Below are 15000 nucleotides of genomic sequence, written 5' to 3' on the forward strand. Positions count from 1 at the left end.
CAGCCTGATCAAGTGAATTTGGTTGCAGCCAGGTATTAAAAACATAATCAATCCATCATAAATAAAACATGAAAGACAACATAGCAGACAGGACACAGAGACAATAAATAAAACATGAAAGACAACAGGACTTCTATATATTCTACCTGAAGGTAGAAGCTCAAACTCCCTCTCCAGGGGGGTATTCCATCAACGTCGCTAAAGGACAATACAGGCTTATTTTGATAAATGCTGCAAAATTCATTTTTAATGAATGATTAAAAATCCAGCCTTTTTCTGTGAGATTTACCAAAATAAGCCTGGATTTTCCTTTAGTGATGTTGATGGAATACCCCCCAGGGGTTGGTCAGTAGAGTTCATCTGCATTAGCCTGAAAACACAACCTATTATCAGACACAGTACCCAAATCAATCTCAGTTCCCTCAATTGATGGTCATGTGACTAGACATGATTGTATATAAGGAGCAGCTGAGTAGAGAGGGGTATTATCTTGCCACTTGAAGGATTCTGTTTGTTGTATGTTGAGAAGAGTAACACTGGAGAACCAGTAGCTTGTGAGTACCGAGGGTTGTGTGTTTCATGCTACTTCTGTGGTAGTGAACTGTCGTTGACCCACACTCTTACAAAGAACAGTTCCAAAATGGGCTACTTGAAGAATGTCCTGTGGAAAGGGTTCTACATGGAACCAAAAACAATCCACATATAGCAATCTCTAAACTACTGTGGCTATCCATGACTCTTGGATGTAATGTCAAATTGACATTTATCCAATGGTTTTAGCAAATGTGTGTTTGAAGTGCATGGGAGGCAGCACTGTTGAACTGATCTCGTTTTTACAGAGGAGATTGAAAACAGGTGATTCAATGATGCCACAACAAGCCTGGGGTCTATTTCTCTACGCTTTAGCAGGTAAGTGTCTCTAGTAACTGCACCACTGTGCATTTGAGGCTAATGCTTCGCATCAGCTAATGGGGATCCTGATCAAATAAAATGTTGCTGTACCTCTTGTCTTTCATCTATCGCCCCTCTACCGCCACGACTGCTGCACCAGTCAGTCCCCCACCCCCTTGCTTATGTTCCATATGCTTTCACTGCCTCTGCAAAATCTACTACTGTCAGATTGTACTGAATATAATGATATAGTAGGACCATAGAATTCTAACTAATCTGCTGAATGTATACTTTTCTTGCCTTAAACATGTAATTTGATCATTCTAATTTTGTATACATGTTTTAATTACTATATTCTGTCTTATACACACCCTAACTGGGGACCCCGCCCTTGTGAAAGCATCTCACGGTTGTACTTGTATAACCGGGATGACAAACTTGTAATGCATCCTAATGATATGGACATTTCCACAGGAGTTGTGCTACCACAAGCCATTGCCCCAGAGCCACCGGGTAAGAATGCAATGTCTTATACTCACCCTAACTGGGGACCCCGCCCTTGTGAAAGCATCTCACGGTTGTACTAACATCTTGTAATGCATCATAATGATATGGACATTTCCACAGGAGTCATTGCCGTACGGCCAGCAGGTAAGAATACAACATTGAAGACTGTTACTGTCATGTTCAGTTCGATTTTACATTACATAAAGCATGTCTTGACTTATTGTAACCTTCTTGAGGTGTCCTATTTTTGAGTTGTCAACTGACTCAAGAACATTGTGAATGATCATCATGCTAGAGCCCCTCTAGGACTTAACGTGGACTCTCAGTGCACATAAGGATCACAACTCATGATTTCTCTTCTGTGTCACTCCAGGAGACTGTCACAAACTTGGTCGTCGCTATGTCAGTGTAATCATCCCTAACAGCAATGAATCCCTTACTCTGTGTGACCTTGGCAGTCTTCCCGGCAAGGAAGGGGATCTATTTCTCTACGCTTTTCCAGGTAAGTGTCTCTAGTAACTGTACCACTGTGCATTTGTGGCTAATGCTTCGCATCAGCTAATGGGGATCCTAATAAAATAAAATGTTGCTGTACCTCATGTCTTTCATCTATCGCCCCTCTACCGCCACGACTGCTGCACCAGTCAGTCCCCCACCCCCTTGCTTATGTTCCATATGCTTTCACTGCCTCTGCAAAATCTATTACTGTGTCAGATTGTACTGAATATAATGATATAGTAGGACCAAAGAATTCTAACTAATCTCCTGAATGTATACTTTTCTTGCCTTAAATATGTAATTTGATGATTCTAATTTTGTATACATGTTTTACTTACTATATTCTGTCTTATACACACCCTAACTGGGGACCCCGCCCTTGTGAAAGCATCTCACGGTTGTACTAACATCTTGTAATGCATCCTAATGATATGGACATTTCCACAGGAGTCCTAGCCCAACAGCCAGCAGGTAAGAATACAACATTGAAGACTGTTACTGTCATGTTCAGTTAGATTTTACATTACATAAAGCATGTCTTGACTATTGTAACCTTCTGAGGTGTCCTATTTTTGAGTTGTCAACTGACTCAAGAACATTGATATGTGGAGATCTTTAGTCAGGTGGCTGGAAATTATATATTGATGACTCAGAGAGAAGGTTGAATTGTAATCATTGTATTAGGCAGATCTGGGTTACATTCTCTTGTACAGATGTTTCCAAGGCAGCATGCTCTGTTAGGTCCAAGCTTCAAGCATGGCTGCGGCATAGGGAATGCCGAGCCAAGTACTGATGGAAGTTACAGCTTATATACTTGTTCTCAGAGAGGGAATAGCTTTACCTCGTAACTTACAATACTGACCTTCTTTTCGTGTCCACAAGAGTCAGTTACAAGGCTTGGCTAGATGTGGTTCAACCACAGCTGAACACATTGCTGTCCCTTCTCATTGAACTCTGCCAAGTCTGATGTGCAGGGCTGCTCCAGCAGGGGGCATATGACTAATGTCAATACTGACATTAGTTCCCATACATGGCTCTATCCTGTGTCCATGCTGTCCTCTCTGCTGACCACTGGTAACCTATACTGGTCCCCACTAGCCGTGGTCTCTAAATCTGGCTCAGGTCCGGTTACAGAGAAAAGCATCCTAGCATGATGTCATTCACAATGTTTGGTATGATGTGTTTTCGTGTGCCTATCAAATATTGCAACACTCATTGTTTAACCTTAAACATACTAAAAGTGTGCCCACTCTCAGGACATAAACTGACCACTCTCTCAGTGCATATAAGGATCACAACTCATGATTTCTTTTGTGTTTCACTCCAGTAAACGTGGCTTTGGAAAGATTCGCTGTTCAGTCATCAACTCATGGAACTGGTCGTGCTCGCAATGCCGTTGATGGGAAAGCAAACCCATACTTTAACAAAGGATCCTGCACCCACACTCTGGAGGAGACCAACCCCTGGTGGAGAGTGGACCTGCGGGATGTGTACAGAGTCGATGCTGTGTCCATCACCAATAGAGCAGACTGCTGTGCTGAGAGGCTTGACGGTGCTGAGATTCGTATTGGGAATTCACTGGACAACAACGGAAACGACAATCCCAAGTGAGTCATGCAGCATTTCCTCCTGCTAAGTGCAGAAGACTTCACCTATTTGAATACATCTTTTGTTCTTATCCATGCCAGTGCATTTTTATGGGTTTGTTACGTTGTTGAACTGATTTATTTTTATCCTCTTGGTCTCTCTCTCTCAGATGTGCTGTCATTGACATCACAGCAGGAAACACCTTCAACTATTGCAACATGGTTGGTCGCTACGTCAGTGTGGTCATCCCCGACAAGACAGTATTCCTTACTCTGTGTGAAGTGGAAGTATTTGGCAGTCTTGCAGGTAACATGAACTTGTTAAGCCAGATACAGTGCCCTCTAAGTTTATTGAAAGAGGACAGATTTGTTGTTTTGGCCTAAACTCAGTTTGGATTTGCAATTACTGAAGTAGTGGTTCTCAGCTTGGATTCAATGCTTTATATTTTCACCATATAGAAATGATAACCTGAAGTACCCCTAAATATATTTAGTTAAATTCGTCCCTTGTTTGTTATTTATTGCAGAGAGTTAGAAAAGAAAGATCCGTTGACGAAGAACAGACGTCTACTTCCAATCTTCAAGGCACAATCTGGGACCTCGGATAACGCTGTTCAATAATCATTTAAATTCCTGATATTTATATTTGCCTAATAAAACAATTGCATAAGGACTTTAGTTCTACTGTCTTACCTTGTTAAACCCAAAATATACGGTATATTTTATGTCTGTTTGCATACAATGTCTTTGATCTAACCTATTGTTTACAACATCTGTCAAGACGACGATGTTCAGTACATGTTATCAACAGGCATTACTGATAGAAATGCATCTGGGAAAGGTCCAATGTCTTGATGATTTATAAGATACTGTGTAGTGTAATTCCAGCTCCTCGTAGTCTACTGAACTGTATCTTAATCTGCATCGTCTCCTTTTAAAAGAAAGTGAAATGTTAAACAAAAGATAATCTGTTACTATTCAAGTTAGTTATTCTTCATATAGTATAGTTATTCATCCTGTTTAGGGAGGGATCCACAGCGTCAGTGCCTTCATCTTGCTGATCGCTGATAAAATAAATCGCCTTTACTTAATTTTACCTCTTAGTGCTAAAAAAAAGTATTGAACCTCATGAAACTATCCCCTACTTTCACGCACAGAAACTCAGCTGCTGGAGAGAGGAAGGGAATGAATGTCAATGTCCCGTATCTCTGACGGGGGGGATCTACAGTTACATTTTTGGCATTGTCATTAGCAGACGCCTTATTCCAAAGCGACTTACAATCAATACATTTGATCTCATGAGGGGACATTGCTGGATCACTTAGGGGTGGGAGTAGATTATAGCTTAGTGCTGGCTAGCAATCAGAAGTTCGCTGGTTCGATCCTTGCCTCAGGAGGGGGCTGCATGTGAGCTGGTGAATGGAGGGTTTCTGACATCATATCTAAGATGCCTACCACTGCCGTTGTGCCCTTGAGCAAGGCACTTAACCCCTAATTGCTCCAGGGGCGCTGACTTGGGCAGACCCTGCCCATAGAGCAGAAAATGTATTTGTTGTATTCTATGAAATTACAAAAAGGTTGAATCTAATCGCTTCAATTATGAAATCCATTACTAAGCCCCTCCATGCAAGTATATTCCTGTTAAGTTCAGAATATATTTCAAGATCCTTCTGCTTGTTTATACAGTAAATTCTGAAAGATATTTTGCTAGCATATCAGCCCAATAGAGCTCTTTGGTCTTCTGACGCTGGTTTTCTCTGTTTTCTCTCTATGTACGAAGGAAGAGATTTGGCGAGGCTGCATTCTCATTTTATGCACCCAAATTGTGGAATGTACTGCCAGTTTACATTAGGGATGCAACCTCAGTAAATATGTTCAAGTCAAGACCCATCTTTTTAATATTGCCTTTAAATGACAAAATAATTAAATAATGATTATGTAATGATTAAAGCATTTTAGTCTGTTAAGGGTGGGGAAGAAAGTGCAAGAGGGGGAAGAAGGGGGAAGAAGAAAAGGGAGGAAAAAGGGAGAAAAATAGGGAAATTTAGGCTTCTTTTCCGTTATCTTCATGTTTAATAGTCTCAATGTATTCTAAACAATTAATGCACAATAAAAAATGTCGCCGTTGCCATTTTTGTATGGGGGGGGAGAATGGACCAGAAGGTCACCGGTTCAAATCCCACCTGAAACAAGAAAAACTAAAAATGTCTCCAAAAGTGTTGTTTTGTGTAAATTCAAGATCACTTGAGACAAAAGTTGCTTTTTGTGATATAACAGAAGTTTATATACACTAGCTGTTGTTTTATTGATATTTAAACATCAATAAAAATAATAATAGTATAATATTATATATTATAATAATAGTACAAATAAACAAGTTAGCCTCTTAAAAACCCTGAGGTTGAATGAATAACTTTTTACAAAGAGAAGAAGAGAGAGCTACTCAGAATCAGAATCAGAATTGCTTTTATTGCACCAATGAACAGGTACACAGAGTAACATTCTTGGGTTCAGATTCATTCAACATTGGCATTGCAGCAGAAAACAAGATCAATAATAAAATAAAGTATGATATAAAAACAACAAAATCAACAATCAATAAGCAGGATATGAGAACAACAAAATCAACAATCAATAATAGCAGCAATAGTATCAGTAGCATCAATAGCAGCAGAATGCAAATCAACAATAAAAGTAAATGAGTAGGGTGATAAGAGACTACAGCAGTACTACAGCTGCACCAGTCATGCTGCTGTAGAACAGTGGTGTAAAAAGCTGTGCAGATTCCAATGACATGGGATGTAATATCATACAGTATGCAATAATATAGTTCAGATATGATACAGTACAAGTTCAAGTAGTAGTCAGGTGGTGCATAAAATGCTGTGCAGGTAGCAGTGAGATGTAATACACTGTCATACACACCGTCTATGTCTGCATTTTATGCACCACCTGACTACTACTTGAACTTGTGCAATATGGTAGCAGATATGGAGCAGTACATATGTTTCAGTAGAAGTAGTGTTCAAGTAATCAGGCAGTATGTAGGCTAGTTAGTCATAATATATATTATTAATGTAGTGGGGTTGGTTTGGGGGAGACAGACGTTTGCCTTCCGACTTCCTCATCTTATCCAACTAGTGCTTCTTAGTCAGAGACTAAACGAGGGACAATGAGCGTCCCCTGTAATGGCTGTCGTTGCAGTCCTGTGCTGCCCACTCTTCCTGCAGGAGTGGGCCTCTCCAGTCCGTTTGCGGACCTTTGGGACAGCCAGATGAGGGGCAGGTGGACCTTTGGGACAGCCAGATGAGGAGCAGGTGGAGCTAACAGGGTTGAGAAAACGACAGGAGGGACAGCAAACACAAGGGCGGTAGGGGGGGTTGGTGGTGGGACGCAAAGTAAAAAACGAAAGTAAAATGGCTAGCAACTGTGGGGTCAATGTTGTCGTCTTGGAAGTCCTCATTCTAGTTCCTCCTTCATGGCCAGGTCCTCCAGCAGCTGGTCAATATCCTCTGCCTCAGGGTCCTGCAGGGTTCTCCCTGTCTGCCTGTACAGGTAGTCCACACCAATCATCTCTCCTGTTGACGAAAGCAATTATCTTGTTAGTATAAACATACACACAAGCACAGATATGTACAGTCAAAATACAATATTCCAGAATTGTTACAGCACTACTGGTTAGATGCTGAACTGCATTTCATTGTCTGGTACTTGTACTCTGCAATGACAATAATGTTGAATCTAATCTAATCTAATCTAATCAAGTATCTATCCCTTCCCGTGCCCTGACTATAACCATATACAATACACAGTACCGTGAAGGCTATACACTGGGACTGATCTATACCTATGCCTCTATGCCTGAGCTTTAAAGAGCAAATAATAAAGTTTGGATGAGTAGGAAAATATTAATAATAATAATATAATAATAATAATTAATAATAAGTCATCAATCAAATACCAAAACGACTCAAAGTTAGAGGCTCTACACACAACATACAGCATGACATAGTACAGTATGCGTAATTTAACACTTACAGACTATTTATAGACAATAACCCACTACACATCAGGCACACACAACAAATGTGCCAGTTCAAAATCTTTCCACATTTATATGCACTGTTAATACAATCAAATCTCTAATATCCGATCTCGTCAGCACATAAATACATGAAGGCTCGCGCAGCTGCGCTCAATGACAGCCAAGTTATGAATATTTCGCCAGCAAACCAGTGACAACCACATATTTCATCATGAGATATTAGTCATTCAACTAATACAAGATAGCTATGATTTAATAATTCATTATCGTTGTCTTTATGCCCTGTTGCGTTTTCAACAAACGTAGAACTAGCTAGCTTATCTAACGTCTGTCTCTCGTCAACAACGAGAGCTGCAAGTGTCTTGCTATGAACTCATAAGACAACACCGTATTAATCTATATGAACAATATTGATCAAGTCATTAAGGTAGCTGTACTTACCACAGGTGATGACAGCCAGTCCAGTGTGATTGACAGCTGACAAGCTCCCAACGTTTTACTCATCGCGCATGCGCTTAGCGCCGACTTGCTGTTGTGTGATGACGCGCTGGCTACCGTTAAAGCATTGGACGACATGATTGGCCACCACTAAAGCACCACTAAAGCATCTAAAGCATTGATTGGCTGCACTAAAGCAACCACTAAAGCATTGGGCGACATGATTGGGCACCACTAAAGCATTTGGCGATATGATTGGATGTGCACGTTCTAATGAACAGACTAATGTGCTCTCGGTACTGCCAGTTTACCTTAGGGATGCAACCTCAGTAAATAATGTTCAAGTCAAGAGTAGAAGAGACCCATCTTTTTAATATTGCCTTTAAATGACTAAATAATTAAATAATGATTATATAATGATTAAAGCATTTTGAGCTGCAACGTTTGCAGGAAACGCGCTATACAAATAAAAAGTTATTATTATTATTATTATTATTATAGGCCTATCCAGCTGCAGCCGCAGACAAACGTCACCGAATTTTGACGGTACATGAACTACCATATATGGTTCGTTTCGTCACAGAAGAGACCGCGCATAGTAAATGACGTGTCTGGGCTGGCAATGGAAGTGAGTGACACGTGTAATTGTGACGTTCTTAATTAAAACAGTTAACCTGAATCCTGGTAATATTCGTTATATTCAGACATGAAGTTACCACAGAAAATGTGTGCGCTTAACCAGCAGACCAGACGTTTTCGTAGTTGCCTCATTCTGTGTTATGGCGTTTGTGTTGCCTGCTATGACGAGGCTTGTAGCACCGCAATCTTAATATGATGATTTCACGTGTACAGGGAGAGTCAATTCGGCTGTATACTGTGAAAACTCGCACAACTGCGCCATACACAAAATAGTGCGTTTGAAATCCATTTATACGGTTAAATTGACAAAAATGTTTGCGACTCCGGTGGGACTCGAACCCACAACCTTTGAATCACTCCTCAAGTGTTTGACTAGAAGTCCAATGCGCTATCCATTGCGCCACGGAGCCACCTGTTGATGCCTCGCGCACAAGCATAAATAACGTCCGCAAACCTCTGCATTATGGCATCATAGGCGTTTTTGCGTAGGCATGGCAACTACATACACATTGACAATGTAACAATGCAGAAAGCGATTTGTATCGATGTCGTCCTTTTTTATTTATCCATTGCTTCTCAGTTGAAGTAGTCGGCTACAAGCATGCGTGTCTGTAATTTGTTACGATAGGAAGCCACGAGATGGCGCTGTTGTCCTATTCCTGCATGTTGATCTCGCTTTAAGGAGGGATCCATAGATCCTTAGCAGTTGTCTAGATTAGAAGCTATCCATGTAGCCCATGTTTCATGGCTGTTGACTTGTATAAAAGATGTCGTCAGAACTACGGCACTGATCGTTAAATAGTACCTATTATTTATGTTGCATTGTGAACCATTTTATAGAAGTAGTATGTGTCCGTTCTTCAGAGCCCGGATAGCTCAGTCGGTAGAGCATCAGACTTTTAATCTGAGGGTCCAGGGTTCAAGTCCCTGTTCGGGCGGTAGTTTTTTGTCCTCCACAATGACACTGCCGTTAGACAATGCATGGGTAATGTCAGGTAATGGTAATTCAAGCAAACCCACGAGTTGTTTTTGCGCGGCCATTCAGCAGCATTAGGTGAATTCAAGAAAGGAAGATATTAGTAGCTATAATTGTCAAACTGTGAATGTGATATTCTCCTGATGGGATTTAGTTTCACACACAAACAAATAACATTTATTATGTATTACCTCCTAACCTACTGAGATCTTCCTCCGGTCAAGGTATACAACCCTAACCATCCCGAATATATCCGAGGATTTTTTAAAATAAAAAACAAACAAAAAATGCACTAAAGCATTGATTGGCAGCACTAAAGCAACCACTAAAGCATTTGGCGATATGATTGGATGTGCACGTTCTAATGAACAGACTAATGTGCTCTCGGTACTGCCAGTTTACATTAGGGATGCAACCTCAGTAAATATGTTCAAGTCAAGAGTAGACTCATCTTTTTAATATTGCCTTTAAATGACTAAATAATTAAATAATGATTATATAATGATTAAAGCATATAGTATAACATTTGGACAAAGATTCTGACCCGGAACTATATATATTGAAAGGGAGGTGGGGCAGCACGGACTAATAATATTGAAGGGCCGGAAGTTTACCAACTGTCACAACTGTCACGTGAAAACATTGAGAGGAGAGGGTGAAGTTATGAGTTAAATGATGTGTTCTTTAATATGCTCTGTGTAATTTCTCACGACAGCTTTCGTTCAGGAGATCACGGACACCGGCCACACACACGATGGAATCAACGAAAACGTTGCCTCACGCAGTAGGTGGTCGAAATATAATGTTGTTTGACATTTGTTATGGTCGCGCAAACCCAAGCATCAAATGAGCTAGCCAGCAGGGTTGCCAGATCGTGACGTTAGAATGATAAGGTTCTATCTCCGTTTAGAATGATAAGGTTCTATCTCCGTTTAGAATGATAAGGTTCTATCTCCGTTTAGAATGATAAGGTTCTATCTCCGTTTAGAATGATAAGGTTCTATCTCAGTTTAGAATGATAAGGTTCTATCTCCGTTTAGGGCAGTTCAGAGATATTGAGCGTCAAAGTTTTGACATTCCATTATGTTTGGTGAGATGGAACCTTTGTATTTTATTAATTACTAACTCAAAAATGTCAACATTTTGAAAATAACACCACACAGGCATTACCACACAGGCATTACCACACAGGCAAACCAAGCATCAAATTAGCTAGCCAGCAGGGTTGCCAGATGGTGCGGGTTACCGCCGAATGGGCTACTTTTGATCACACTGTGCCGGAAAAAAAGCATTTTGGCGTTAAGTTAAAACACACACATAGTAACTACATGTGCAGGTTTTTATTTGGGAACAGCCATACAGTTTATTGGCAGGAGATGGGTACCTGCCCAATAGTCATTATCGGTTTTCTGATAATATCGGTTTTGGTCTGGTGGTTTTTGGTGGATTTAGCGGTTTTTAAGATCTGGCAACCCTGCTAGTTAGTTAGTTAGTTAGTTAGTTAGTTAGTTAGTTAGTTAGTTAGTTAGTTAGTTAGCATATCCTGCCAGTTAGCAGTTTACTACTCGTGTCAGCTGTTATGGGGCTGATAGTAGGAAGGTGTTCATGTCGATTGTTTCATTATTTCAGCTCATACTGAAATGACATTCGGGCACTTTTGAAATGTTTTAGCCTAAATCTGCTCTGTAGTTGTCACGGCAGTCAGACTTCAGCAGACACATTTCATCTAGACAGACGTATATAGGGTAGAAACATATCGGTTTCACAGACAAGGCTTAAGCCCCAATCCTGGACTAAAGATCATCTTCAATGTATTTGTTTACATTGAACGTGTGATGTAGTCCAGGACTAAAATGTTTTTGGGATGTTGTCTATGTATCATAAACATACAGGATCCAAATGTAAAGAATAATATGTTCCTAGACACACTTGGAGCTACTAGACAGGCGAGCCCACTGTTTGCATGGTCATGCTTGAAAATCTTTGTCCACTGCGTTTCTCCCTGGGGGCGAGTTCAGCTCTGGGGTAATGCAGCAGTTGCACAATCTTGGATCGGTTGCAATTGCGGGCTGCGAAAGATTTCCAAAGTTAAATGTATGTGTGTGTGTGTGTTGCCAGGCCAGCTTGTCAGCGGACCTGACTCAGAGCGTGGAGGAGGACCCCCTGGTGGATGCACCGTTGATCTCCCCCGACGCCCTACACTCTGCTATCAGGAGGGAGTTCCAGACCATACCCACGCCCTGCACTGCCATACTACTGTCCCTCCTGCATGTACGCACACACGCACACACACACACACACAAACCACACACAAACAAACTGTGTCTTGATTCTTCAGTCTCGTAATTAGATGTCTCTCTCACTCTCACCTTTTCCCCCCTCTCTCTCTCTCTCTCTCTCTCTCTCTCTCTCTCTCTCTCTATCACTCTCTCCCTCTTCCCTAGGTGGTCTACGTGGCGTTGTCAGTGTGTGTAGCGGTGATCTGTGTGTTGAAGGTCGGGGGTCAAGAGTGTGTGAGTGTGTTGGGGGATGTGAGGGGGCAGTGTGCGATCGTGTTCGGGAAGGTGTCTATGTGGGTGTTGGTGCTGCTGTTTGGTGTGTGTGTCCAACATCATCACAGTCGAGCCAGGAGCAGAGGCTACCTCAGCTTCTACAGGCGCACCCGGGGGCTGAAACACCTGCCTCTCATTGTGCACTCTACAGGTATGTACACACACACACACACACACACACACACACACACACACACATTTGTTTGTTTGCAAGTTATGTCAAATCTTTGGTACACTGGTGTGTAACTCCACTTTTGGTCACATGGGGGAGACATTTTCATAGAAATTAGAACAGTTTTAATTTAATTTGCAAGTCAATTGCACTTACTGTGTGTGTGTGTGTGTGTGTGTGTGTGTGTGTGTGTGTGTGTGTGCGTGTGTAGGAAATGTGGCTGTGCTGATCATCCTTTCTGCAGAGCTTTCATCAGAGTCCCTGTACTTGTATCTGCTGCTCGGCATTCTGGGTGTGGAACTCCTTGTGGCTTTGCCCTGTCTGCTCATCTACACAGGTAACACACACACTAATAATTTTAATTTAATTTAATTTTGCCATTTAGCAGACGCTTTTATCCAAAGCGACTTACAATTACGAATTACAGGGACATTCCCCCTGGAGTAACTGAGGGCTAAGTGCCTTACCCAAGGGCACACTAGTAGTGGTGTGGCTTCAGGCGGGATTTGAACTCACAACCTTCCGATCCCAAGTCCAACTCACTATCCACTAGACCACCACTACCCCTCAATAATACTAATAACATTTATGTTTTCAGCAATCACAGTGCAAAAAAAATATGTACACACATTCAGTCACTTGCATCCCACACACACACACACACACACACACACACACACACACACACACACACACACACACACACATAGACACAGACTCATCCACCCCCAACCTATCTCTAGAGACATACGCATCACAATGCTCTCTGCCCTGCCCTATTCAGTCACAGGCAGTAGTATGACAATCAACCATTCAGCCCTCGACCCATCTCCCTCTCTCTCTCTCTCTCTCTCTCTCTCTCTCTCTCTCTCTCTCTCTCTCTCTCTCTCTCTCTCTCTCTCTCTCTCTCTCTCTCTCTCTCTCTCTCTCTCACTCACTCACTCTCTCTCTCTCTCATTCTCTCTCTCTCTCTCTCTCTCTCTCTCTCTCTCTTCCTCTATCTTTCACCCCCTGCCTCCCCTCTCGCTACACCATCTCGTACTACAAAAATCAGCTAAATGTACAATTAGCCAAAATTACAGCAACGAGCTTGAATGCATGAACACAATTGGCTTAAAGAGTTGTGTTGCCCGCCCCGCGGTGGTGTAGCGGTCTAAGCACTGGCCGCTAGTGCATGCTGCCCACCGGGGCCGGGGTTCGTATCCCGGCTCGCCAGATCCAGATATGGCCGAGGCACACGGGAAGCGGCATATTGGCCGGCCGCTTCCGAGGGGGGTATAGGAGTATTTCTGGACTAGGATCCGTCGCGCAACACCGCCCCTGTCTGGTGTCGGAGTAACGGTACTGGGCTCGAGGAGCCAGTCAGCCTAGTCTGCCTGGCGGCCTCCTCTGGGACTGCCGACCACGGGGTCGTGCGGCGGATCCTTCGCAATAGGCAGGGGATAATTGGATGCTAAGTTGGGTTAAATTGGCTACTAAATTGGGTGAAAAGGGGAAAAAAATCTGAAAAACAAATAAAAAAAAATAATAAAAGAGTTGTGTTGCTACCATACCTAGTTTCCATCAGATAGTGTTCGCATGCAACTCGGGATAGCACCTACCGACGTTAGCTGCTCACCACCTCTTCAGCCTGTGTGGCAAATAGGGGGAGACAGAGAAAGAGAGAGAGAGTGAGGGAGGGAGGGAGACAGAGAAAGAGTGAGGGAGGGAGGGAGACAGAGAAAGAGAGAGAGAGTGAGGGAGGGAGGGAGACAGAGAAAGAGAGAGAGAGTGAGGGAGGGAGGGAGACAGAGAAAGAGAGAGAGAGTGAGGGAGGGAGAGAGACAGAGAAAGAGTGAGGGAGGGAGGGAGACAGAGAAAGAGAGAGAGAGTGAGGGAGGGAGGGAGACAGAGAAAGAGAGAGAGAGTGAGGGAGGGAGGGAGACAGAGAAAGAGAGAGTGAGCGAGGGAGGGAGAGAGACAACGTAGCAAGTCACTAGCCCCCTCCTCAGTCAAAGCACAAGCAAAAGCTAGCCATGACATGCTAACTGCCACCATCAACTAAAAATGATATTCCATTCATGGAATTATTCATAATTCCAGTTCTACTTCTAGACATTCCATGGACTACTATTGGCCATTAAAGCCTGACAAGGCAGCAAGATATAACACACTGGTCTTTCCAAGATCACCCGTCATTGCTTCTGGGTTGGAACCTCAACGACCTTGTATAACTCTAGACATGGTGTAGTTTGAAGCAGAAAAGTCATGAAAAAATATATTCTAAGTCATAAAAAAAAGATACTGCATCGACGATATTGAAATATCGAAGGGAAATCACGCACACAAAATCTGAATCTTCTGAATTCTCCCGAAGTCCAAATTAAAGGTCCTGTATTGAAGGGAAGTCCAAATTAAAGGTGTTGTATTGAAGGGAAGTCCATATCGAAGGTGTATTGGCTGCCGTGGTGACGGCTGGAGGCCACAGATAGGACAGAGATACCAGAAGCCACAAGAGGAGATAACAGGCATTCAGACAGAGGGGTGCATTAGGCTTTAGCCTAGCCACAGGCTAGCCCTCAAACCACTCCACCCACACACACACACACACACTTATACACACTCGCATTGTCCTTGTGTTTACAGTAAGGGTGCTGCAGTCTTTTGTGTGTGTGTGTGTGTGTGTGTGTGTGTGTGTGTGTGTGTGTGGGTGCATT

General features: G+C 42.4%; 1 protein-coding gene across 1 annotated transcript in view; it reads left to right on the forward strand.

The window, feature by feature from the left end:
* The first annotated feature begins 10228 nt into the window (after nucleotides 1–10228).
* The window catches only part of tmem192 (transmembrane protein 192), a 9158-nt gene continuing 4386 nt past the window's right edge, over nucleotides 10229–15000 (forward strand). Inside the window, exons 1-4 of the mRNA XM_080534113.1 lie at nucleotides 10229–10364; nucleotides 11699–11851; nucleotides 12025–12283; nucleotides 12516–12641. Of these exons, the coding sequence (XP_080390239.1) occupies nucleotides 10335–10364; nucleotides 11699–11851; nucleotides 12025–12283; nucleotides 12516–12641 (568 nt within the window). The 5' untranslated portion in view covers nucleotides 10229–10334. The remainder of the gene's footprint in view (nucleotides 10365–11698; nucleotides 11852–12024; nucleotides 12284–12515; nucleotides 12642–15000) is intronic.

The sequence above is a fragment of the Nansenia antarctica genome, assembly GCF_963989245.1.
Source record: "Nansenia antarctica genome assembly, chromosome: 6".
NCBI lineage: Eukaryota > Metazoa > Chordata > Actinopteri > Argentiniformes > Microstomatidae > Nansenia > Nansenia antarctica.